General features: G+C 38.0%; 1 protein-coding gene across 3 annotated transcripts in view; it reads right to left on the minus strand.

Annotated features, from left to right (window-relative positions):
• LOC106877988 (multiple epidermal growth factor-like domains protein 8) overlaps positions 1 to 24,935 on the minus strand; it is a 695,248-nt gene that overhangs the window by 638,462 nt on the left and 31,851 nt on the right. For all 3 annotated transcript variants that reach the window (XM_089356139.1, XM_089356136.1, XM_089356146.1), the window contains exon 2: positions 3,213 to 3,376. In XM_089356139.1, the coding sequence (XP_089212265.1) occupies positions 3,213 to 3,376 (164 nt within the window). The remainder of the gene's footprint in view (positions 1 to 3,212; positions 3,377 to 24,935) is intronic.

Consider the following 24,935-nt stretch of genomic DNA (forward strand, 5'->3'; position numbering starts at 1 on the left):
TTCACTTTTGTTTTGAAGCACAGACCTAATTCATCCAACAAAACTTCAGGAAAAATATTTTTAATTCTTTTTTTTTAATTTGTCTGACAACTTATTTGTACTAGTGGAAAATCCATTCACATTTTTACAGAAAAGATTTATGGGGAGGTCCCATAAGTTAAATAATTCCATCCAGTCTGTTCCAAATAAATTTGTCATATTATTCAACACAAAAACTTTGGCTTTTAAAGTTTTTCCATGAAAAGTAATGTCACTTATCAATTCACCCTTAAAATGTAATTTTTTTTTCTGAAACACCACATGCAATTTTTGAACTTTCTTTTAAACTAGGTTTCCTGATTTTTTTTCCATGTATTTGTGTTAATTATCAAGATATCACTACCCATATCCAATTGTAACTTTATGCTTGTGTTACTAACTTTTATATACACAAGTTTACTTTAAGGCTTGTTCATATTCCTTGTCACCAATAACCTGCTTACATGTTATTTTTCTGAAAAATTTTTTAGACCTTGTATAACAGTGTGTTTTTTTATGACCTAGCTTACCACACTTGAAGCATTTTATATTTTTAAACAGACAGTTACTTTCAAAATGTAGAACACCACACTCATGACATGGATTTGGTCTTGACATTTTTTCCTACTGGTCAACATGCATGAATATGAGAGCAATGTTTTTCTTCAGTTTTATCTGCATTATATCTTAAATTTATAATCCTCTGGTTTCTTCTGCTACTGCCTGTAGAGTTAATTCTTGGTCCTGTTCTAATTTTGTTAATATCCAGGAATGTATATCTGCCTTGCAGTACACCCTTGAACAAAAATTAGACATTTGAACATATCCAGGGTTAATCCATTTAATTTGAATTTTTTACACTCTCTGTTAACAACTCCAGCAAAGGTGACGAAATCTTGATCATCTTTTTTGATTAAATTTAAACATTGCTAGTGGATACTGAACAGGGAACTTCTTTCACTGAAAATTTTCAATAAAAAATTAATTGCTTCATTGAAACAAATCTCACCTGGTTTCTTTGGCAGAATATAGTTACTATATTTTTTCTCTTCAGCAGAGGATAACTTTCTTAAAAGTACTTTTTCTTATCAGACCAATTTTTACATTCTTCTTTGAAGATTTCTTCATATCTTTGAAAATATGCACAGAAGGTAATCCCTTATTCTGGATTATAACTGAATTCTTCAATAAGTTTGCTATGCTGTCTGGTGAGTATGAACCTGAAGTATTTTCAGACTTAATCAACATTAATTCCAGCAACTGTTAGTTTTGGTGTTGTTGCTGCTGTTGCTGTTGCAACTGCACCACGGAGGTCAATAAGTCCTCCATGTTAAGCAATTTTTCTTTAGTTTCATACCAAAAATAAAATTTTAAACATCCAACGCAAGCTTCAAACGACTCATCGCCAATTTTATAAGCGGATGCTGGATGATTTAACAAAGCAGGGGAAGGAAAATATTTACACAATGCACTACGAATACTGTTACATGAGGTTAAACGCTCTCTGCCAATGGCTCATAGTGAACTGCTTACTAATCAATTGCTCACCCTGAACTGCTGACTGTTCTTTATTTTATAGCAATGTGTCAATCCACTTTTAGTCACTTGTGGGGTAGTTAAGTTGCTTGTTGTTTGTTTTTTGACACAAAGTAAATTTCTTGTGGGTGAGTAGATAAATACTTGTTTTGTGCATCTAGGAGAGTTTGTGTGACCATATGGTGATGGATCATGAGGAAGGGAAAGGGGCATTTCACAAGATCAAAGATATCCAACTTTAATTGATTTGCTATCTATTCCCTTATTCACCAGTAATTGAATGTTAATCCTTATTTATAACCTTTGTGGCTGAAGTGTTGGTGTGTTGAGAAGTAGGCCTTTACTTGTTATGCTTCACAGGAAATGTTAGAAATGAACAAATTGGTAGCCTGGTTTCTGTCTGTCTCTTGAAGAATATTCAATTACCTACAAATATCTGTTGGTGGCAAGTTCAAATGATTCCAACCGAATGGATACATTTCTTGGCTGAACATATTTGGATGTCTTGTCAGCTGTGAAGCAGATGGGAAAATGGAAGCTTTGGATAAGAAAACATGGTACTTTTTATCTGTCCCTAGAAGAATGCAAGTAGTTTTTTTCTGACACTGAACATTTTCGTAAAAATATTATTTCTAATTAAAAGATTAGTTGTTGTATACAAAAAGACTGCACTGGTTTGGTCATGTAATGTGGATGGATGCCAACCGCTCCATAAAGAAATGCCAATCTCTCGAAGTAGATGGAACATGTGAAAGTGAGAGACCCAGGAAGACATGGGACGAAATACTGAAGAATGATCACATGATGTTGAACCTTTCAGGTGAAATGACAAAAGACTGAGATGCCTGGCATCTTGCTGTACTCAAGAAGACCTGTGGTTCACAGCAGAAATGTTAAGACCAAGCTCCACCCTGGTGGAGAGGATTAGCCTGCACATGCCAGTTCCACATAAAAAGCACTTAGGGCAGTACCACATAAAAGTGCCCATTTGGTGCCACATAAAAGTGCCCATTTGGTGCCACATAAAAGTGCCCATTTGGTGCCACATAAAAGTGCCCATTCAGTTCCACATAAAAGTACCTATGTGCTGCCATGCAAGAACACCCATGCGGTGCCATATAAAAGCACCTGTGCAGTGCCACATAAAAGCGCCTGCGCAGTATCACATAAAAGTACTCATGCAGTGCCATGTAAAAGTTCTCATGTGGTACCACACAAAAGCACCCATGTGGTGCCTCACAAAAGCACCCATGTGGTGCCATGTAAAAGCACCCAACACATTTTGTAAAGTGGTTGGCATTAGGAAGGACATTCAGTTGTAGAAACCATGTCAAACCAGTCTGGAGCCTAGTGCAACTTCCCAACTTGCCAGCTCTGGTCAAAACATCCCACCCATGTCAGCATGGACAATGAAGATGATGAGATTACTGACAAATAATTACAGGTGTAAAGGTAAATGATATAAACCAAAAGGCTACATATCTTAGCTCAGTGATATTTCTGTTTGAATCACATAATGAACATTAACTATACAAAAGAAAAAAGCCTTTTGTGGAAAACTCAGTAATGTTCCAAATATGATTTAATGTAATAAAAATATCCAACGATAAGGAAATTTCTGGAATCAGCAAAATATTAAAAAAAAGTTGAGAGCTTACATATCCAGAGAAAGCAGTGACTGGTTCTGGGATAATATCACCACTGAAACTTCCAAGTAGGGTACTGTTATAGGAGTTGCCATCATAAATAAACAGAATGTCATACGAACACTCAGTTATCAGTTTATGAAATACCAAAGTAATAGTTTTGCTTTTGCTTCCAGCTGAAAGGAAAACAGATAATGGGTTATATATAATAACTGTTAAATATTTGACAAGATAAAAAGTAATAAATTCAATATGATCACTTTTTATTTTCAGAGATATTTCAAAGTAATTTCATCAGACGAATTTATAGCAAAATATTTCTCTCCCATGCAAAACAATGAGAATCCAGCTTTCTTTCTCTGTGTGTGCGTGTGTGTGTGCATGTACACACACACACACACACACACACACACACACACACACACACACACAGAGGAACCATATAGCCTCATTTTCCAACAGCAGCAAGTGACAATGTACATCACTCACAAACCTTATGTGGGACCACAAAAGGAAAAAATAAATTACAGTACCAATTGGTCGGTACTATGAAATGAAAAACTGTATAAGGAATACTCCAAAGTATGTGACCCTTGCTTGGAAGAGACACTCGAAATAATATTATGTTAAGATAAAATAATAAACAAACACTTGGAGATAATCCTTAAGTGCAACCATAAACTGAAAGGTTCATTTCTGGAATTTAGAAAAAGTATATAATGTTCAAAGTAATATTAACTCAAAAATGTACTTAAAATAAGATGATTACTTTTAATGACAAGTTAGCATTGTGTACCTGTATTATGTATGGATTATAATAATTTGAATGTGCCAATGAACTAGAAATGATATTAATATGTTATTTGCTATAAAATGTTATAATCATTTTGGTACCATTACAAGTATGTTTAAATATATACATATTAGTATGAAATAAAAGTTTGTAAAAGTATAAGGAGTGTGTGGGAGTAAAAACATTGATTTAACTTAACAATATAAAATGAGATGAATTGCTAATAGTTTATACGAAAGTATACATATGTCTGTATATACATGAGTATGTTTGTCAGATAAAAGTAGAAATACATGTATAAAAATGATTCTGTGTATGTATCATTATCATCATTTAATATCCACTTTCCATGCTGGCAAGGGTCAGACATTTGACTGCAGCTGGCATACCGGAAAGCTGCACCAGGTTCTGGGTGTGATTTTGTCCTGGTTTCTACCGTTGGATGCCCTTCCAAATGCCAACCACTCCAAGAGTGTAGTGGGTACCTTTTACATGTCACAGACACCGGTGCTTTTACGTGTCACCAGCATGGGTGCTTTTATGTGTCACCAGCATGGGTGCTTTTACAAGTCACAAGCACAGGTGCTTTTAAGTTTCACCAGCAAGGGTGCTTTTACATGTCACCAGTACAGATGCTGTTACATGTCACTGCCACTGGCCAAAACAGTGATTTCACTTGGCTTGACGAGTCTTCTCAAGCACAGCAAATCATCAACGGTCACGATCACTTGCCATTGCCTCTGTGCGACTCCACACTCGAAGATAATGCTTCACTATCTTGTCCCATGTCTTCCTGGATATACCTTTTCCACAGGTTCCCTCCACAATTAGAGATTGGCATTTCTTTACACAGCTGTCCTCTTCCATGTACATCATATGGCCATACCAGCGCAGTTGTCTTCCTTGCACACCACATCTGATGCTTCTTATCCCCAACTTTTCTCGCAAGACGATTCACACTCTGTTGTACATGCACACTGACATTGCACATCCAGTAAAGCATACTAGCTTTATTTCTTTCAAGCTTTTGCATGTCCTCAGTGATCACAGTCCATGTTTCACTGTCATTTAGCATGGCTGTTCACACACAGGCATCATACAATCTGCCTTTCAGTCTGAATGAGTGGCCCTTAATTACCAGCAGAAATAGGAGCTCTCTGAACTTTGCCCAACCTATTCTTATTCTAGCAGCCACACTACTGGAGCATCCACCTCCACTGTTCACTTGGTCACCTAGATAATGAAAGCTATCAACTACTTTTAGGTATCCCCACATTTAATGGAGTCAACTACTTTTAGGTATGCTCCACATTTGATGGAGTCTATTTTCTGAATACTTCTAATGTTTATTAAACCTGTGCATCTGTCACATACAAAGACTGTTTTCCCTGTTAACCTTCCTCTAATATTGTTGCATCTCTTATGTGTCCATAGCATGCATCAGGTACGCTATATGGAGTTTCTACCTATGCCTTTTCTACATTTTAAGCAGGGCCATCTACCAGAAAGGATTTATGATTTATCTGTTTTCCTACTTACTAAGACCCTGGTTTTTGCTAAATTAACTCTAAGGTTCTTTGATTCCAGATCTTGCTTCCACTCCTGGATTTTTTTCTCCAGTCATGGTAGTGATTCTGCTATAAGAACAAGGTCATCAGCATAGAGGAGCTCCCAGAGGTAGACTGACTTAAATTCCACTGTTACTGATTGGAAGACTATGATGAACAAGAAGGGACTGTGGACTGATCCTTGGTGAACTCCTACTTGTACAATGAATTCAGTGCTATACTCGTTACCAACCCTCACTTTACTAACAGCACCCTTGTACATGGCTTGTATATTTTTATTCTTCTATTCTTTTACTTGTTTCAGTCAATTGACTGCGGCCATGCAGTTGAACAAATCGACCCCAGGACTTATTCTTTGTAAGCCTAGTACTTTTGCCGAACCATTAAGTTATGGGGACATAAACACACCAACATCGAGTGTCAAATGATGGTGAGGAGAGGGGGACAAACACAGACACACGCAAATATATATATATATATATATATATATATCGTTATCATTATCATCATCATTGTTCAACGTCCGCTTTCCATGCTAGCATGGGTTCGACGATTTGACTGAGGACTGGTGAACCGGATGGCTACACCAGGCTCCAATCTGATTTGGCAGAGTTTCTACAGCTAGATGCCCTTCCTAACGCCAACCATTCAGAGTGTAGTGGGTGCTTTTACGTGCCACCGACACAAAAGCCAGTTAGGAGGTACTGGCAACAGCCACATTCGAAATGGTGTATTTTACGTGCCACCTGCACAAGGGTCAGTCCAGCAGTACTGGCAACGAACTCGCTCAAATGTCTTTTCACGTGCCACTGGTACAAGTGCCAGGAAGGCGACGTTGGTAACAGTCACGCTCAAATGGTGTTATTTATGTACCACTGGCACAAAAGCCAGACAGATGGAGCTCTGCCAACGATCACACTCGGACGGTGCTCTTAGTGATTTCGTTTTCACTTGCCCCAACAGGTCTTCGCAGACCGAGTTTAGTGTTCAATGAAGACGTTAGCATGGGTGCTCGTCAACAAATTTAGTTCGATTTCGATTTCACTTGACTCAACAGGTCTTCGCAAGCGGAGTTTAGTGTCCAAAGGAGGAATGTTACGCATAAGTTGGCTGGCTACATCCCTGGCAAAAGCCTTGGATTTTGGTCTCACTTGGCTTGCCGGGTCTTCTCACGCACAGCATATTTCCAAAGGTTTCGCTCAGAAGTCATTGCCTCGGTGAGGCCTAATGTTCGGAGGTCGTGCTTCACCACCTCACCCCAGGTCTTCCTGGGCCTACCTCTTCCATGGGTTCCCTCAACCGTTAGGGTGTGGCACTTTTTCACACAGCTACCCTCATGCATTCTCGCCACATGTCCATACCAGCACAATCATCTCTCTTGCATACCACAACTGATGCTTTTTAGGTTCAACTTTTCTCTCAAGATACTTACACTCTGTCGGGTATGCACACTTACATTACTTATCCATCAGAGCATACTGGCTTCATTCCTTGCAAGCTTACGCATGTCCTCAGCAGTCAAGGCCCATGTTTCACTGCCATGAAGCATGGCTGTTCGTACACATGCGTCATACAGTCTGCCTTTTACTCTGAGCGAGAGGCCCTTTCTCGCCAGCAGAGGTAAGAGCTCTCTGAACTTTGCCCAGGCTATTCTTATTCTAGTAGCTACACTTTCAGCGCACCCACCCCCGTTACTAACTTGGTGACCCAGATATCGGAAGCTATCAACTACGTCCAGTTTTTCTCCCTGGAATGTGACAGAAGTTGTTTTCCCATTTTCAGTGTTTATTGCACCTGAACATCTGCCGCATACAAAAACTAACTTTCTAGTTAACCTTCCTTTGATATTGCTGCACCTCTTATGTGTCCATAGCTTGCACTGGGTACATCTTATAGAGTTTCTACCTACGCCTTTTCTACAGATCAAGCAGGGCCTCTACCTGAAGTGGTTTGTGTTTTGTCTACCTTCCTACTTATTAGAACTTTGGTTTTAGCTAAGTTGACTCTAAGGCCCTTCGATTTTAGTCCCTGCTTCCACACCTGAAACTTCTCCTCTAGTTCTGACAGTGATTCAGCAATTAGTGCAAGTTCATCAGCATAGAGGAGCTCCCAGAGGCATCCTGTCTTGAATTCCTCTGTTATCGCCTGGAGGACTATGATAAATAGGAGGGGGCTGAGGACAGAACCTTGGTGGACACCTACCTCTACCTGGAATTCTTCACTGTACACATTGCCAACCCTCACCTTACTGACAGCGTCTCTGTACATGGCTCGCACAGCTCTCACTATCCATTCTTCTATCCCTAGTTTCCTCATTGACCACCAGATAAGGAATTGGGGGACTCTGTCAAAGGCTTTCTCCATGTCAATGAAAGCCAGGTACAGAGGTTTATCCTTGACTAGGTATTTCTCCTGCAGCTGTTTTACCAGAAATATAGCATCAGTGGTGCTTTTCCCTGGCACAAACCCAACTGCATCTCATCTAAACTGACTCACTCCCTAATTAGTTGGGCTATGACCCTCTCCGTGACTTTCATTACCTGATCCAACAACTTGATACCTCTGTAATTTTTTGTATCTAAAGCATCACCTTTACCTTTGTAACAGTTGACTATGGTGCTGCTACACCAGTCATTGGGTATGACTCCTTCGATATCACCTGGTTAACAATATGGGTGACTACGTTATAGCCGACACTGCCAGATATTTTGAGCATCTCTGCAGTGATTCCTGATGGCCGGGAGCTTTCCCTGTCATCATACTCTTAATTGCTTTATCTACCATGGAACTGTCAACTCGGATAGCTGGTCCCTCTGTTGGGTCGACATTCGGCAGACTCTCTTTCTCCCATTCATTCTCTTTATTGAGCAATCTTTCATAGTGGCATCTCCAAACCTCTTTCTTTGCAGCCTCATTGAGAGCAAGTGTACCATCATCCATGCGAACACATTTCTCTCCCACGACATCATGATTTTCTCTCACACACTGTCTTGCAACAAGAAATACTTCAAGTCTTTGGTCCTCACGGGACAGAACATTGGCAAACTTTTTCTTATCTGCTTCCCCTCTGGCTAGATAAACCTGTCTCCTAGCTTCCCTTCTAGCAGTCTGATACAATTCCCTGCTACCTCCATTCTTCCAGTCCTTCCAAGCCTGTTTCTTTTGTCTAATAGCCTCAATATATATATATATATATATATATATATATCATAATCATCATCATCATCATCGTTTAACGTCCGCTTTCCATGCTAGCATGGGTTGGACGATTTGACTGATGACTGGTGAAACCGGATGGCAACACCAGGCTCCAATCTAATTTGGCAGAGTTTCTACAGCTGGATGCCCTTCCTAATGCCAACCACTCAGAGAGTGTAGTGGGTGCTTTTACGTGTCACCCGCACGAAGGCCAGTCAGGCAGTACTGGCAACGGCCACGCTCAAAATGGTGTATTTTATGTACCACCCGCACAAGAACCAGTCCAGGGGCACTGGCAACGATCTCGCTCGAAAATCCTACGAAAGCCAGTCAGGCGGTACTGGCAACGGCCACGCTGAAAATGGTGTATTTTATGTGCCACCCACACAAGAGCCAGTCCAGGGGCACTGGCAGCGACCTCGCTTGAAAATCCTTACACATGTCACGAGCACAAGTGCCAGAAAGGCGACGCTGGGCACAGGTGCTATCCCGATTTTGCTTTCGCTTGCCCCAATAAGTCTTTACAAGCTGAGTTCCGTGTCCAATGAAGGAGACAACGTTGGCACGGGTGCCAGTCGTCGAATTTAGTTCGATTTCACTTGCCTCAACAAGTCTTCGCAAGCAGAGTTTAGTGTCCAATGTAGAAAAGGTGCGCATAAGTTGGCTGGCTACACCCCTGGCAGAGGCCTTGGATTTAGGTCTCACTTGGCTTGCCGGGTCTTCTCACGCACAGCACATTTCCAAAGGTCTCGGTCAGTAGTCATCGCCTCGGTGAGGCCCAATGTTCGAAGGTCTTGCCTCACCACCTCAGCCCAGGTCTTCCTGGGCCTACCTCTTCCACGGGTTCCCTCAACTGTTAGGGTGTGGCACATTTTCACGCAGCTATTCTCATCCATTCTCAACACATGTCCATACCAGCGCAATCGTCTCTTTTGCACACCACAACTGATGCTTCTTATGTTCAGCTTTTCTCTCAAGATACTTACACTCTGTTGGGTATGCACACTGACATTACACATCCAACAGAGCATACTGGCTTTATTCCTTGCGAGCTTACGCATGTCCTCAGCAGTCACAGCCCACGTTTCACTGCCATGTAGCATGGCTGTTCGTACACATGCGTCATACAGTCTGCCTTTTACTCTGAGTCAATGTAAAGCCACCGTCTGCTTCTGTTCATAGTCAGTGGCACCCTACAGAGCAGTCAACATTTTGTCAACATAGGCGCAGGAGTGGCTGTGTGATAAGTAGCCTGCTTACCAACCACATGGTCCTGGGTTCAGTTCCACTGCGTGGCACCTTGGGCAAGTGTCTTCTGCTGTAGCCTCAGGCCGACCAAAGCCTCGAGTGGATTTGGTAGATGATCGAACGCACACGTCCTTCTTGCAAGTAAGTTTTAACTTTATATTTCTGACGCAACTCTATCTGTCTTTGCATCTTTCTCCCCCTATCGCTCTTCCTTCCGTTGTTCTTCAACTCTACCCTTCAATACCATATATCTCTCTCTCTTCCTCCCTGTTTCTCATTGCTCACCTATATTCAAATTCCTCCCCTTTTTTCTCTCTCTACCACTCTTTCTCCTTACCCCTCGCTGGTCACATGTCACCGGCTACTGCTTTCTTTCTTCTCTTATCCACTGCGAAGCTAGCACGAACTTTTTTCTTCTCTCTTACTTTCAAGTTCGTCACATCACAGCGTTCAGTATACATATTTTTTTCACATCTGGCCTTACAGCCCTTCTTGTTTATTTTCACTGTTTCGTTTTCCTGTCATGTTTTCTGTTCGCCACTATATTCCTCCGCATTACAAATTTCATTTAATTTGTTTCTGCGGGAAGAGCCATTCTAACAATGCGTCCTGCCCTAACTCTTCGAAACGCTTAGTCTAAAATGGTGGCAACTGATGAAGGAAATATTCTCTATGTGGCCTGTGTGTTTTCTGTGCTCTGTTTATGTTTAGTTTTTCATTTTGTCCACGTTTTTTTTTGTGATGTCCTGTACCCAGATATGCATCTATATATACATGTAAATGTAGGTATGTACATACATGTACGTATATATGCATATACTCACATATTATTTGTATTATATATATATATATAATATACTAGCAGAAATACCCGGCTTTGCCCGGGTTAAAGAGAATAATGAAATCTAAAAACGCCGTCTAGACTACGCAACCCTCAACTGTTAGTAGCTATGATACCATATTTCTACATTAATAACTCTCCAATCCATGCCAGCATGGAACATAGACATAAAGTGGAATGCCAGTCTCTCATCTAGGAGGGCCTTGAAATCAATGTTACCAACTGGGGACTATGTGTGTCGTAGTGATAATAAAAAGACCCAAAGGAAGTCTGCAACGAAATAATTTTACTCAACACTTTGCAAGTGAATCAGTGGAGGCAAAGATGCGTCTCATTTACTTGACAATTTATGCACCACATTGCAGAAATCACAATGAAAGTATATCTGAAAGGGTAGTCTTACACCTGTTGTACCGTTGAATTACAAATAATGCTCATCTGTTATGTCAGGGTTAAAATTTCATCAACATCAAAAATATATGAATTTTCATGGGAGTTATGGCCGTTATACATAGAATATAATTTCCAAATTTCATAAAGATCCGTTCAGTACTTTTGACGTAGTTTTGGATAAGAAAACAAATGACTAATGTGTGTGTTTGTGTACATGTGTTTGTGTGTGATGGGTGTATATATGTATAGATATCTGTATGCATGTATATATATGTATATATGTGTACATATTACATGTACATCTATATATATATATATATACATCTACACGTGTATACATATACATGTATGCATATAGATCTATATCTATATATATATAAGCAATGTTAATTCTCTAAATGAAGTATTAACAGTAACTGCACGATAAAGTGTAGTATATTGCCACTTAAGTGTGGCTGACCCCTAGGGGTGGATGTTACTGTTGCTTTTAGCCCCAGGAGGACATCTCCTCCAGCTGGCTTATCGACACACGACTGTGTCCTGTTTGCCAAGGGTAGTTATCCCTCTCACCAACATCTGCAGCACGAACGGATCCGGCTTTCAGGGTTATTTCCCTTCGTCGGCGTCCGATAGCCGCTGACCTTGGTGAGAGAGACAAAAACCTGGCAATCTTATATCTTCTTTTCAAGTGAAATTCTTCACTGATATCGAAAAGGTGAAAACAAGCAATGTTAATTCTCTAAATGAAGTATTAACAGTAACTGCACGATAAAGTGTAGTATATTGCCACTTAAGTGTGGCTGACCCCTAGGGGTGGATGTTACTGTTGCTTTTAGCCCCAGGAGGACATCTCCTCCAGCTGGCTTATCGACACACGACTGGGTCCTGTTTGCCAATTTTAACTTCTTGCAGAGTTTGAGCCCACAGCAACATAATATCTCCTCCACTATTTAAGTATTACGTGTCAAAAGTGAAACAAAAACACTCATGTCAAATACTTTCACTTTAAAAATGAAACTATTCTACTAACTGAAACAATCACATTTCGATACTGTAATGACAGATACTTTCAGAGAGAGAGAGAAAGAGAGATGTATATGTATACATATAGATGTATATGTACACGTTATTCCACTAACTGAAACAATCACTTTTCGATACTGTAATGACAGATACTTTCAGAGAGAGAGAGAAAGAGAGAGAAAGAGAGAAAGAGAGAGAAAGAGAGAAAGAGAGAAAGAGAGAGAAAGAGATGTATATGTACATGTATATATATATATCTATGCATATACGTGTACATATACATCTCTTTCTCTCTCTTTCTCTCTCTTTCTCTCTTTCTCTCTCTCTCTGAAAGTATCTGTCATTACAGTATCGAAATGTGATTGTTTCAGTTAGTAGAATAGTTTCATTTTTAAAGTGAAAGTATTTGACATGAGTGTTTTTGTTTCACTTTTGACACGTAATACTTAAATAGTGGAGGAGATATTATGTTGCTGTGGGCTCGAACTCTGCAAGAAGTTAAAATGTTTTTTGACTAAAACACAACTGGAACCCTAAGTAAGGCATCTGTAAAATTTGAATGAAATTGGTTGTGTAGTTCTCGAGTTTTAGGGATTCACACACAGAGACAGACAGACAGACAGACAGACAGACACACACACACACATTCTCATATATATATATATATATATATATATATATATATATATATATATATATATATAATAAAGTAAAGTTGCGGAATACCGTACAAGTGGAAATATATATGAAAGAAGGTTTGAAAATGCACTTATTTTTTTTAAATATTTATTTACTTAACCGGCTTCACTTTTTTTTAGAAAAAGATTATCAAAAGTCTTTCAGAATAATAAAAAATGTTAAAAAACAGTTTGAGTATTAAAATGCATATATATACATTCTTTGATGATAAAATATATTTAAAGTATAAAGCTTTGTATGAACTTTGTATTGTTACATACTGATTATCACACATTCTCCGATATTAAAATGAAAATGTTAAAAACAGTGTATGAAAATACACATATGGAAAAATACATATACATATTCTTATACATATTCTTTGACAATCGAATAAATATATATATTTATATATATATGTATGTATGTATGTATGTGTGTATATGTTTGTGTATATCCCTTATGGATATGAAAATTGAGTTTCCGATTTTGACATATGAGGTATCAAAAGATTCAGTAATCTTTTGGCTACCAAATAAAGTATGCTTTTTGCACAACAACTCTTGTTTTCTACAAAAATAACCTCCAAAATGAGGTCGGGTCACACAATTTTGAGGTCTTTAGCTAAGGGAGGCAACTCTGCCAGAACAATCTTTATGTATTAGATATTATGAGGGAATGAAACTTCGAAGATATACTGTCAACTTTATTAGTATTATTTAGTAGATAATCTTTTAATGTGGAATATGTTTGTCTGTGCTTTGTTTAGGCCTGAGTTGCCTTTGATGTAGCAAACACATCCCATAGTTTTTTTTCTTCCTGAAATACTGTAAACCTGTGTCTTTCTTTTGATGAAAGGGTGTGTTTTAAGAGAGATCCGACTACTATTTGTAGTAGCTCGAGTTACCAGAGAGACACCTTTGTGTGTGTGTGTGTGTGTGTGTGTGTGTAAAGGCAGACAGCATCGTAACATCAGTCGTGCACACTGGCGGCTGCTGGCTTATTCTAAATCCTTCCTTCCTTACTCACTTACAAGAACATGGCTTTGCTGAACGATGACGATTGTCCGGCGGGAAGGGAAGGCGCATAACAGCATGGTGGAGTCTCCAAACCTCCCTCTTTGCAGCTTCGTCTAATGCAAGTGAACCATCATCCATGCGGACACATTTCTCTCCTATGACATCACGATTCTCTCTCACACACTGTCTTGCAACATGAAACACCTCAAGTCTTTGGTCCTTGTGTCGCTGAGTATTGACAAACTTCTCTTCTGCTACTCTCTTGGCTATATATTACCTGTCTCTTAGCTTCCCTTTTGACTGTTTGATACATTCTCCTGCTACCCAACTCTTCCAGTCATGTTTCTTTGCTCAAAATGGCCTTGTCTACAGTATTGTGACCCCGAATATGCTAACCGATTACCATTTGGTAATTATGATACTTCTTCCACCGAGAGAGTATATATAGATTCTGTTATTTCATAGTGAAGTTGGAAAGTGTGGGTCAGTTTGTTCATTTGGAATATTTATTGTTGGCTCTTGAGAGATAGTTACATTCTTATTGCTGCTGCATTATCTTATTTTAGCGCACTGGTACCGTGTATTGTAGGCCATTATCCCAATAGTGGTGATATTACTATATTGGATACAAACCATGTTACAGTATTTGGCGACAAAAGATTCGAAGCTTACAATAGGTTGTAATTCACCTGCAAACCAAGCATTAAATTCGTTCTCATCTCATTGTCATCCTTATGAAATTCCCTTGCCCATGTATTTTCTTCTGCAGCCATCCATATATTAGTCGCCATCAAAATACTTGAATATTGCCAGCACTTGTTATTGGAGCTGGCAGAAGTATTAATGCACCTCCAACAAATGCTTTTCATCCTTTTGAATTAAGCACCAGTTATGCACTGGGATTAATATAATTGACTTACTCCTTCCCTCAAAACCCAGGCCTTGTGCCTATAATAGAAAGGTTTATTAGCTCCCGCCAATATGCTTGAATTACACTATTCTACTTGTTTCAGTTGATTGGATAATAGCTAATAAGGGGAAAAAGCCATCAAAATACTTGAATATTGCCTGCACTTGTTATTGGAGCTGGCAGAATTATTAATGCACCTCCACCAAGTGCTTCATTTCCTAGAAATAGCAGCCAAATCTTCTTCAAATCAAACTCTACCGTCATTTAGAAAATGTGTTACTGAGTACACAGTACATAGAAAATTAGCGAAAAATTGTTGAACAGATTTCCAACAAATTCGGCAAAAATAATCAGTGGGTGAGTGGTTTGAAACGAGATTATCTTCAAACATACATTAATACAAACACAGATACGCACAGCGTAATTTATTATATAAACAATATATGCGTATAGATTACCCTTTTTCTGTAATTTTGTCTGCTTCAAAAGAAAACAAACCAAAAAACTGGATGAAATATGTCAGGGAATAACATTTTTCTCACCGGCAAAAATTTTTGTTTACAAAAGCAGCAGTAACTGTATTCAGCTGAATAGACGTCAGTGATTGGTTGAAATTACAGAAATACAACAACTTTAACATGAAATAACTTGCGATGTACAATTTTTTGTTAAGAAGGCTAAGAGAAAAAGTTGTTTTATATGACACATTCTACCAGTATCCCAAGTTTGAAAGTGTTTCGTTAAGAAAACAAGTGTTGCCCGTCAAATCAGAAAGATCCCTATACTAATTCTTCTTTACATTATAAACATAAAGCTTACCTTTTATATGTCTTTAAAATAGTATTATTATATATATTAGCTTAAATTCTAAAATCATTTTTTTAAATAATTCAAAATAGTTTCCTGAGCCCAATATATATAATATTCTTAAACTTTACACCTTATCTATAGCCTTTGAATTCAAAATTGACACTACTTCAGGGTTTTGTGTATAAACTAATTACATTTTTATTATCAACAATTTTATTATTAACATACTTCTTATTATTAACATAATAATTAAGCTAATATAAATTTCTAATATAAATCTATAAATTTCCCATACTTAGTATATGTAAAACAATACTGATGCTTTATTCAGACTAAAGAAAAAGCCCTGTTGACCTAAATGCTTAAAGTTTAATTCCTCAACATTATGATAGCAGTTAAAAAACACCCAACCTAAAATAGTGTTGCCACTCTGACCAGAGAAACCTTTATAACCATATCCATGTATAATGCTTACACCTTCCCTTTCCTTAGAAGTGATTGCCCCTTATACTATAACCACTAGATAAGAGACAAGAAAATCATAGACAGTTAGAATTCTACCTAGAACTAATTACTAGCCTGCTAGCCTTGGGTATGTCAAGATGGATTTTTATGTATTCTTCTTCCCACTTGGATTTTAAATGTTGCCACAATTATAAAATGTCTATTCTACTGTAATTTTCTACATTTTTGTGCAGCTGAAGATTACTCAACATATTGCATTTAATGTAATGCTCGCATTACTTAAATAAATGGAGTAGTATGAAACTGTGTACTGCAGTCATCTTTAAATTCTGTGTTGCTTATTTTGATATATATATATATATATATATATATATATATATATATATATATATATATATATATATACATAGCCAGAGGGGAAGCAGATAAGAAAAAGTTTGCCAATGTTCTGCGCCGTGAGGACCAAAGACTTGAGGTATTTCATGTTGCAAGATAGTGTGTGAGAGAGAATCGTGATGTCATCGGAGAGAAATGTGTTCGCATGGATGATGGTACGCTTGCACTAAACGAGGCTGCTAAGAAAGAGGTATGGAGACGCCCAACTGATTAGGGAGAGAGTCAGTTTAGATGAGATGCAGTTTGGGTTTGTGCCAGGGAAAAGCACCACTGATGCTATATTTCTGGTAAGGCAGCTGCAGGAGAAATACCTAGCCAAAAATAAACCTCTGTACCTGGCTTTCGTTGACATGGAGAAAGCCTTTGACAGGGTCCCCCGATCCCTTATCTGGTGTGGTCAATGAGGAAACTAGGGATAGAAGAATGGTTAGTGAGAGCTGTGCGAGCCATGTACAGAGACGCTATCAGTAAGGTGAGGGTTGGCAATGAGTACAGTGAAGAATTCCGGGTAGAGGTAGGGGTCCACCAAGGTTCAGTCCTCAGCCCCCTCCTATTTATCATAGTCCTCCAGGCGATAACAGAGGAATTCAAGACAGGTTGCCCCTGGGAGCTCCTCTATGCTGATGACCTTGCACTAATTGCTGAGTCACTATCAGAACTAGAGGAGAAATTTCAGGTGTGGAAGCAAGGACTAGAGTCGAAGGGCTTTAGAGTCAACCTAGCTAAAACCAAAGTCCTAATAAGTAGGAAGGTAGACAACACACAAACCCCTTCAGGTAGATGGCCCTGCTCGATCTGTAGCAAAGGCGTAAGTAGAAACTCTATAAGATGCACACAGTGCAAGCTATGGACACATAAGAGGTGCAGCAATATCAAAGGCAGGTTAACTAGGAAGTTAGTTTTTGTATGTGGCAGATGTTCAGGAGCTATAAACACTGTGAATGTACAGAAAACAACTTCTGTCACATTCCAGGGAAAAAAAACTAGTTGTAGTTGATAGCTTCCACTATCTGGGTGACCAAGTTAGTAGTGGGGGAGGGTACACTGAAAGTGTAGCTGCTAGAATAAGAATAGCCTGGGCAAAGTTCAGAGAGCTCTTACTTCTGCTGGTGGCAAAGGGCCTCTCACTCAGAGTAAAAGGCAGACTGTATGACGCATGTGTATGAACAGCCATGCTTCATGGCAGTGAAACATGGGTTGTGACATGCATAGGCTCACAAGGAATAAAGCCAGTATGCTCCGATGGATGTGTAATGTCAGTGTGCATACTAGACAGAGTATTAGTACCTTGAGAGAAAAGTTGAACTTACGAAGCATCAGTTGTGGTGTGCAAGAGAGACGACTGCGCTGGTATGGTCATATAGCGAGAATGGATGAGGATAGATGTGTGAAAAAGTGTCACACCCTAGCAGTTGAGGGAACCTGTGGAAGAGGTAGGCCCAGGAAGACCTGGGATCAGGTGGTGAGGCACGACCTTCGAATTTTGGCCCACACTGAGGCGATGACTTCTGACCAAGACCTTTGGAAATTTGCTGTGCGTGAGAAGACCCAGCAATCCAAGTGAGACCTAAATCTAAGGCCTCAGCCAGTCCACTTATGCGTACCTTCCTTCATTGGACACCAAACTCCACTTACAAAGATTTGTTGAGGCAAGTGAAATCGAAATCGAGTTAAATTGGATACTAAGCTCCACTTGCGAAGACACGTTGAGGCAAGTGAAATCGAAACCGAGTTAAGTTCAACGACTGGTACCCATGCCAACGTCGTCTCCTTCATTGGGACACGAAACTCAGCTTGCGAAGACTTATTGGGGCAAGCGAAATCGAAATCGTGATGGCACCTGTGCCCAGCGTCGCCTTTCTGGCACTTGTGCCCGTGGCATGTGTAAGGACTTTCAAGTGAGATCGTTGCCAGTTCCCCTAGACTGGCTCTTGTGCGGGTGGCACATAAAATACACCATTTTGAACGAGGTCGTTGCCAGTACCGCCTGACTGGCCTTCATGCCGATGGCACGTAAAAGCACCCACTACACTCTCTGAGTGGTTGGCGTTTAGGAAGGGCATCCAGCCGTAGAAACTCTGCCAAATGCTGTGCGTGAGAAGACCCGGCAAGCTAAGTGAGACCTAAATCTAAGGTCTCAGCCAGTCCACTTATGCGTACCTTCCTTCATCGGACACCAAACTCCACTTGCGAAGACCTGTTGAGGCAAGTGAAATCGAAATCGAGTTAAATTGGACACTAAACTCCACTTGCGAGGACCTGTTGAGACAAGTGAAATCGAAATCGAGTTAAATTCGACACGAAACTCGGCTTGCGAAGACTTAATGGGGCAAACGAAAGCGAATTTGTGATGGCACCTGTGCCCAGCATCGCCTTTCTGGCACTTGTGCCCGCAGCATGTCTAAGGACTTTCGAGCGAGATTGTTACCAGTGCCCCTGGACTGGCTCTTGTGCGGGTGGCACATAAAATACACCATTTTGAGTGTGGCCGTTGCCAGTATCGCCTGACTGGCCTTCGTAGGATTTTCGAGCGAGATCGTTGCCAGTGCCCCTGGACTGGCTCTTGTGCAGGTGGCACATAAAATACACCATCTTGAGCATGGCCATTGCCAGTACCGCCTGACTGGCCTTCGTGCGGGTGACACGTAAAAGCACCCACTACACTCTCTGAGTGGTTGGCGTTAGGAAGGGCATCCAGCCGTAGAAACTCTGCCAAATCAGATTGGAGCCTGGTGTAGCCATCTGGTTTCACCAGTCCTCAGTCAAATCGTCCAACCCATGCTAGCATGGAAAGCGGACGTTAAACGACGATGATATATATATACATATATATATATATATATATATATATATATATATATATATATATATATAATTATGTGTATTTCTTCTATCTTAATGAATAAAAATTCTTCTGATAGAATAAATGGGTTAATAGAAACCAATGTAGCAAAGAACACAAAATAACTGTGGTTTAGTTCCTGTTTTTAAGGCAGGAACTCCTTGAAATTTTGGGTATTTGAGTATATTTAAAAATTTAAGGAATGGAGAAAACGCATGTTATAATTGCATACTTTATTCCTACATATGTTTCAAAGGATTACAACCTGTGTGATCCATAGGGATCTTTGATATTAAAATTGTAACCTTCTCCTCAGGGAATGCATGGGAATCATCTTAAACGTAAGACATTATAACCGATTATGAAAACAATAGATGGATAAGGTTATGACTTGATTCATTTGAAAAAAACCGTTAGAGAATTGGACGCTGCTGGATAGTGGGTTGGACAACACATACATATAAATGTGTGAGAACGTACATGCATACATAAATACATATACACAAATACACACATACATACATATTGATACACACATATATATGTATATATACATATACATATATATGTGTACCTGTATATATATATATCCACACACATATATATACACTCATACGTCCATATTTATACATATGCACATACGTACCCACGCATATACAAATATACACATGTGTGCATGTCCCCATATACACATATGTATCCATTTATATATACACAAGTATAAATAGAAATAGACTCATACACATACACATAGCTATACATCTACGCCTATTACCTAATAAAATAAACAGATACGCATATACATATACATACATGTATACATATATACATACGTAAACACACGCATGCACATACATACATACAAATACATATATATATATATATATATATATATAAAAGAAAAAGAACTCAAGTGTTTTCATATATACATACATACTCATACCCATATACATATATCCACATATCCATATATATGTGCATGTATACATATATATGTGTGTACACACACACACACATACACATATATACACATACACACATATACACATACATATACATACATAAACACACATACACGCATACATACATATATACACACACATACATATAGAAATATGTACTTACATACAGAACCTAATAACGCATACAAATGGGTTTATACAAATACATACACAATTATATATGCTTACATACACGTAGATATGTACACATATACACACATATATATACTTACAAACATACGTACACCCCCCACCCACCCACACAAGTATACATGTATACATACATACACACAGATACACTCATCCACACACATATATATACCCATACACACACACACACACACATACACACACATATATATATATACATATATATATAAATATATATACACATATATATACATACACATACACATACACATATACACATATATATACATACACATACACACACACATATACATATATATATATACATACATACACATATATATACACATACATATATATACACATACATACACATGTGGACATACACACTCACAAACTTGTATACACAATCATATACACACATTTATATTTACACACACACAAACATCTAAATGTTTACTAATATTTTTTTTTAAATAAAAATACATCTACACAAATATGCTCCCATACTTATTCACAAGTACACTCATATATGAATATATAAACAAACCTATGTGTTAATAAATACATTTTTACACAAAAATGTACATACATCCAAAAAATCATACGTAAATGCATATTTATATATTTAAAAAAAAATAATATTGATAAGAGTAAAAACAAGGGTAAGAGTGAAAATATAAATGATAATGCTTATATGTAAACAGAAAAATCAATTAAAACACCTCTATTTTATACAAAACCCTAAATATGTATACACAGACACACACATATATATATATGTTGAAGTCTGTCATACCGGCCATGACGAAGGGAAATAGCCCTGAAACTCGAGTCGCCTTTATATATATATATTTATATTTATATATTTATATATTTGATCCTTTATATTGAACACTCAATATTTCATCTACATTCAATACTTTCTTTCATGGTGCCATCCATTTTTATGTTATTTTATTTTATATTGTATATTGTATATCATATTATATATTGTATATTCCATATTCTATACCCCACATTAGTTCTGCAGGAATATAAATAAAACATAAAAAACAGACAGTGTTGGAACTCTTTTAAGCAAAATAATATATTCCTCTATACACAATCATACAAAAAAACCCACCTTTTTTGTATTTATTTTTACTCGCATATATATATATATATATATATATATATATATATATACACATTTTCTCTCACAGATACACGCGTATATATAAAAACACCCATACCGGTATGTTCATACGTACATAAATTTAGTATGTTATGGTTGTTACAAGGGTTTATCAAGATTTAAAATATACTCTAATTAAGGTTAATAAATTACTAAAGTATAGATAAATAATTAGAATCGTAAATAATTTTAATCTTCTAACCTTTGAGGGAAAAACTAATATGTTTTATTAGAACTATTTTAAGAATTTACTTATTACGGGTAAATATGATAGCGTTTTATAAAAACCTTTATTGTTATTTGAATGCAGAATATGTATGTTTTTGCCAGTGTTTACATTTGTAAGAATGTTCTATGAAAGTATTTACCAGATTATTCTTTGAAAAAAAATATATATATATATATATATATATATATATTTTGTTGTTGTACTTGGGGATGGTCATATTGCCAGTTTAGCCAATAAAAACACACGCACTGTATATTTGGTGTTAATTTTTTTTTTTTTTTTCAGCTTTATATTACATTAATCTTAATCTTAATCTTATTTCGGCCAGAGTTCTTTCGTCACACTTCTGTGACCTCATCAGTGGTCCTTTGTTTCCTTCTTTCTTATGTGTGTCTCACCTTGCTAACTATCAGCCATTTTGGCTAAACTGGCAATATGACCATCCCCAAGTACAACAACATCTGTTTCAACACACGATTTCACATAAAAAAATCTTGCAAAACAAATATGTAATATATATATATATATATATATATATATATACTAGCAGCTAAACCCGGTTTCACCCGGTCTGTTTGGATGATGTGGCTGTGATTGTTTTCGGTTAGGCATAATCTATAACAGTTTCTCAACCTGATCATTTCATGTCCCGTTTTGATTGGAGCCTCAGAAAATGGCTTCAGGAGTTGTGAAGAAAGAATTTGTACGTAGTCTGTTTGTGAGAGCTATTCTATTGAACGTCTGTCTAATCATTAAAAGATTTATTTAATTATGAACATAGAAAGAAATTATACATTAATCGCAATTTTTGTAAGCAGTTTTATCCGTAAAAAATTTTTTGCAGAGAGCAGAAATTGAAAGATGTATGAAATGGACGTGTGCGTGTGTATGTGTGTGTGTATATGTGTGTGTGTATGTGTATGTGAAAGAGAAAGCAACTGGTGTTAATGGCAGAATAACATTTGAAATACAAATCTGTGAATGAAAAATAAGTTCAGACCTCTAGATGGTAGGTAGACCTGCTAGAAATAGCAGCCAAATCTCCCTCAAAACACCCTACTGTATTAATGCGAGAATTCTGCGTATTATGTTAAGAAGTTGACGTTAAGAATTGCTTTAACAGAAAATTAAGCTGTAAGAATGAACGAGGAAATTAAGAATCAATAGCAGACGTATCCAATTTAAGAAAAGTGAAGATAAAAGCTAAGTGATGAAGTATGGAATAAGTAATTGTTATATGCTTATAGAAAAACAATTTATATTATAGGATAGTTACATACCTGTTGAAGACGAAAATGTATGTGAGAGCTATTGTATTGGACATGTGTATAATCATAGAGAAAGTGAAAGACATGGAATGGATGTGTGTGTACGTGTGTGTGTTTTTGCGGCTAATTTGACAGGAGTTTTGCAGTCAGCAGGAGGTGGTTTGTGTTTTATCTCTCGATCAATGGCCGGACAAGTGAAAATATTTTAATATGTGTTTTAGGGAAAGGGGATCTTTTGAAGTGGGCGTCAAATGAAAAGAGACATGGACAGTTTTATGACTGAACTTCTTTTGAAGTTGGCATGAGATGGAAGAATTGATGTGCGTGCGTATGTCTGTGTGTGTGTGTGTGTGTGTGTGTGTGTGTGTGTGTGTGTGTGTTTGTATGTTTGATGGGGTGTGTGAGACAGAGAGTAATGTTGATGGTGTGTGTGTGTATGAGAGAGAGAGAGAGAGAGAGAGAGAGAAAGAAAGTGAGAGATAGAGATAACTGAAATTTTTTTCATTCAGTTTTTGTAGTAAGTGAATGTGTGAGTGATTGAGAGAGGAAAACCGAGAGAGAGAGAGAGAGAGAGAGAGAGAGTGGTTATGTATGTATGAATGGCTTCAGTGACACACTCACAAGCACACACGCACGCAGGCTGTTTTAATCGATTTTCTCGGTAACTATGAGGGCTAGGAAAAAAATACAGAGCGCGTTCCAATCTATGTACCCGTCTCCACGTCTGCCATTTTTCACGTGAATCCACCCAGCCGTTTGGCTGTGAACCTCAAGACAAGAAATAATACATGTTCAATTTATATTATAGATGTACACACACACATATATATATATGTACACACACACACACACATATATATATATATGTACACACATATATATATATGTGTGTGTGTGTGTGTATACATGCATGCAGGAGTGTGAATGTATGCCTGAATATACATACATATATTTATGGTTGCTCTTAAATACAAAGACCATCCCTGGTGAAGAATGTATCCTACAGCATAGACAAGTCTTTAGTGACTTTAGACTTCAGGCCAGAAAGATGCCAAGAAATAGACAAATCTCAAAATGAAGGATTTGGAAGCTTAAGGACCCTCCATATGGTCAGAGATTTAAGGACATCCTAACTGAGAAATTTGATGAGAGGGAGGAGGAACTACAGACTTGTAACATAGAGGGCAATTAGGAATTCCTGCAGGACAGCTTGCTGAGTGCCACAGACCAAATTTTTGGCTGGTGCAAAGTCCCATTCAGACTTAGGGTGATGTGGTGGAGCAACGATGCTATTGACAAGGCCATTAGAGCAAAGAAACTGGCCTGGAAGAGTGGGGGTAGCAAGGAACAGTATCAGATAGCTAGAAAGGAAGCTAGGAGACAGGTATATCTAGCCAGAGGAGAAGTAGAATAGAAAAAATTTGCCTGTGTTCAGCGACATGAAGACCAAAGAATTGAAGTGTTTTGGACTGCAAGACTGTGTGTGAGAGAAAATTGTGATGTCATAGGAGAGAAATGTGTCCGCACTGATGATGGTGCACTTGCGTTTAATAATTCTGCAAAGAAAGAAGTTTGGAAATACCATTATGAAAGACTGCTGAACAAGGAGAATGAATGGAAGGAAGAAAGTCTGCTAAATATTGACCCAAATGAGGGGCCAGCTATCCAAATTGACAGTACCTTGGTAGATAAAACAATTAAAGATATGAAAGCAGGGAAGGCCCCT

Source organism: Octopus bimaculoides, chromosome 1 (assembly GCF_046866305.1).
Source record: "Octopus bimaculoides isolate indiv1 chromosome 1, ASM4686630v1, whole genome shotgun sequence".
Lineage (NCBI taxonomy): Eukaryota > Metazoa > Mollusca > Cephalopoda > Octopoda > Octopodidae > Octopus > Octopus bimaculoides.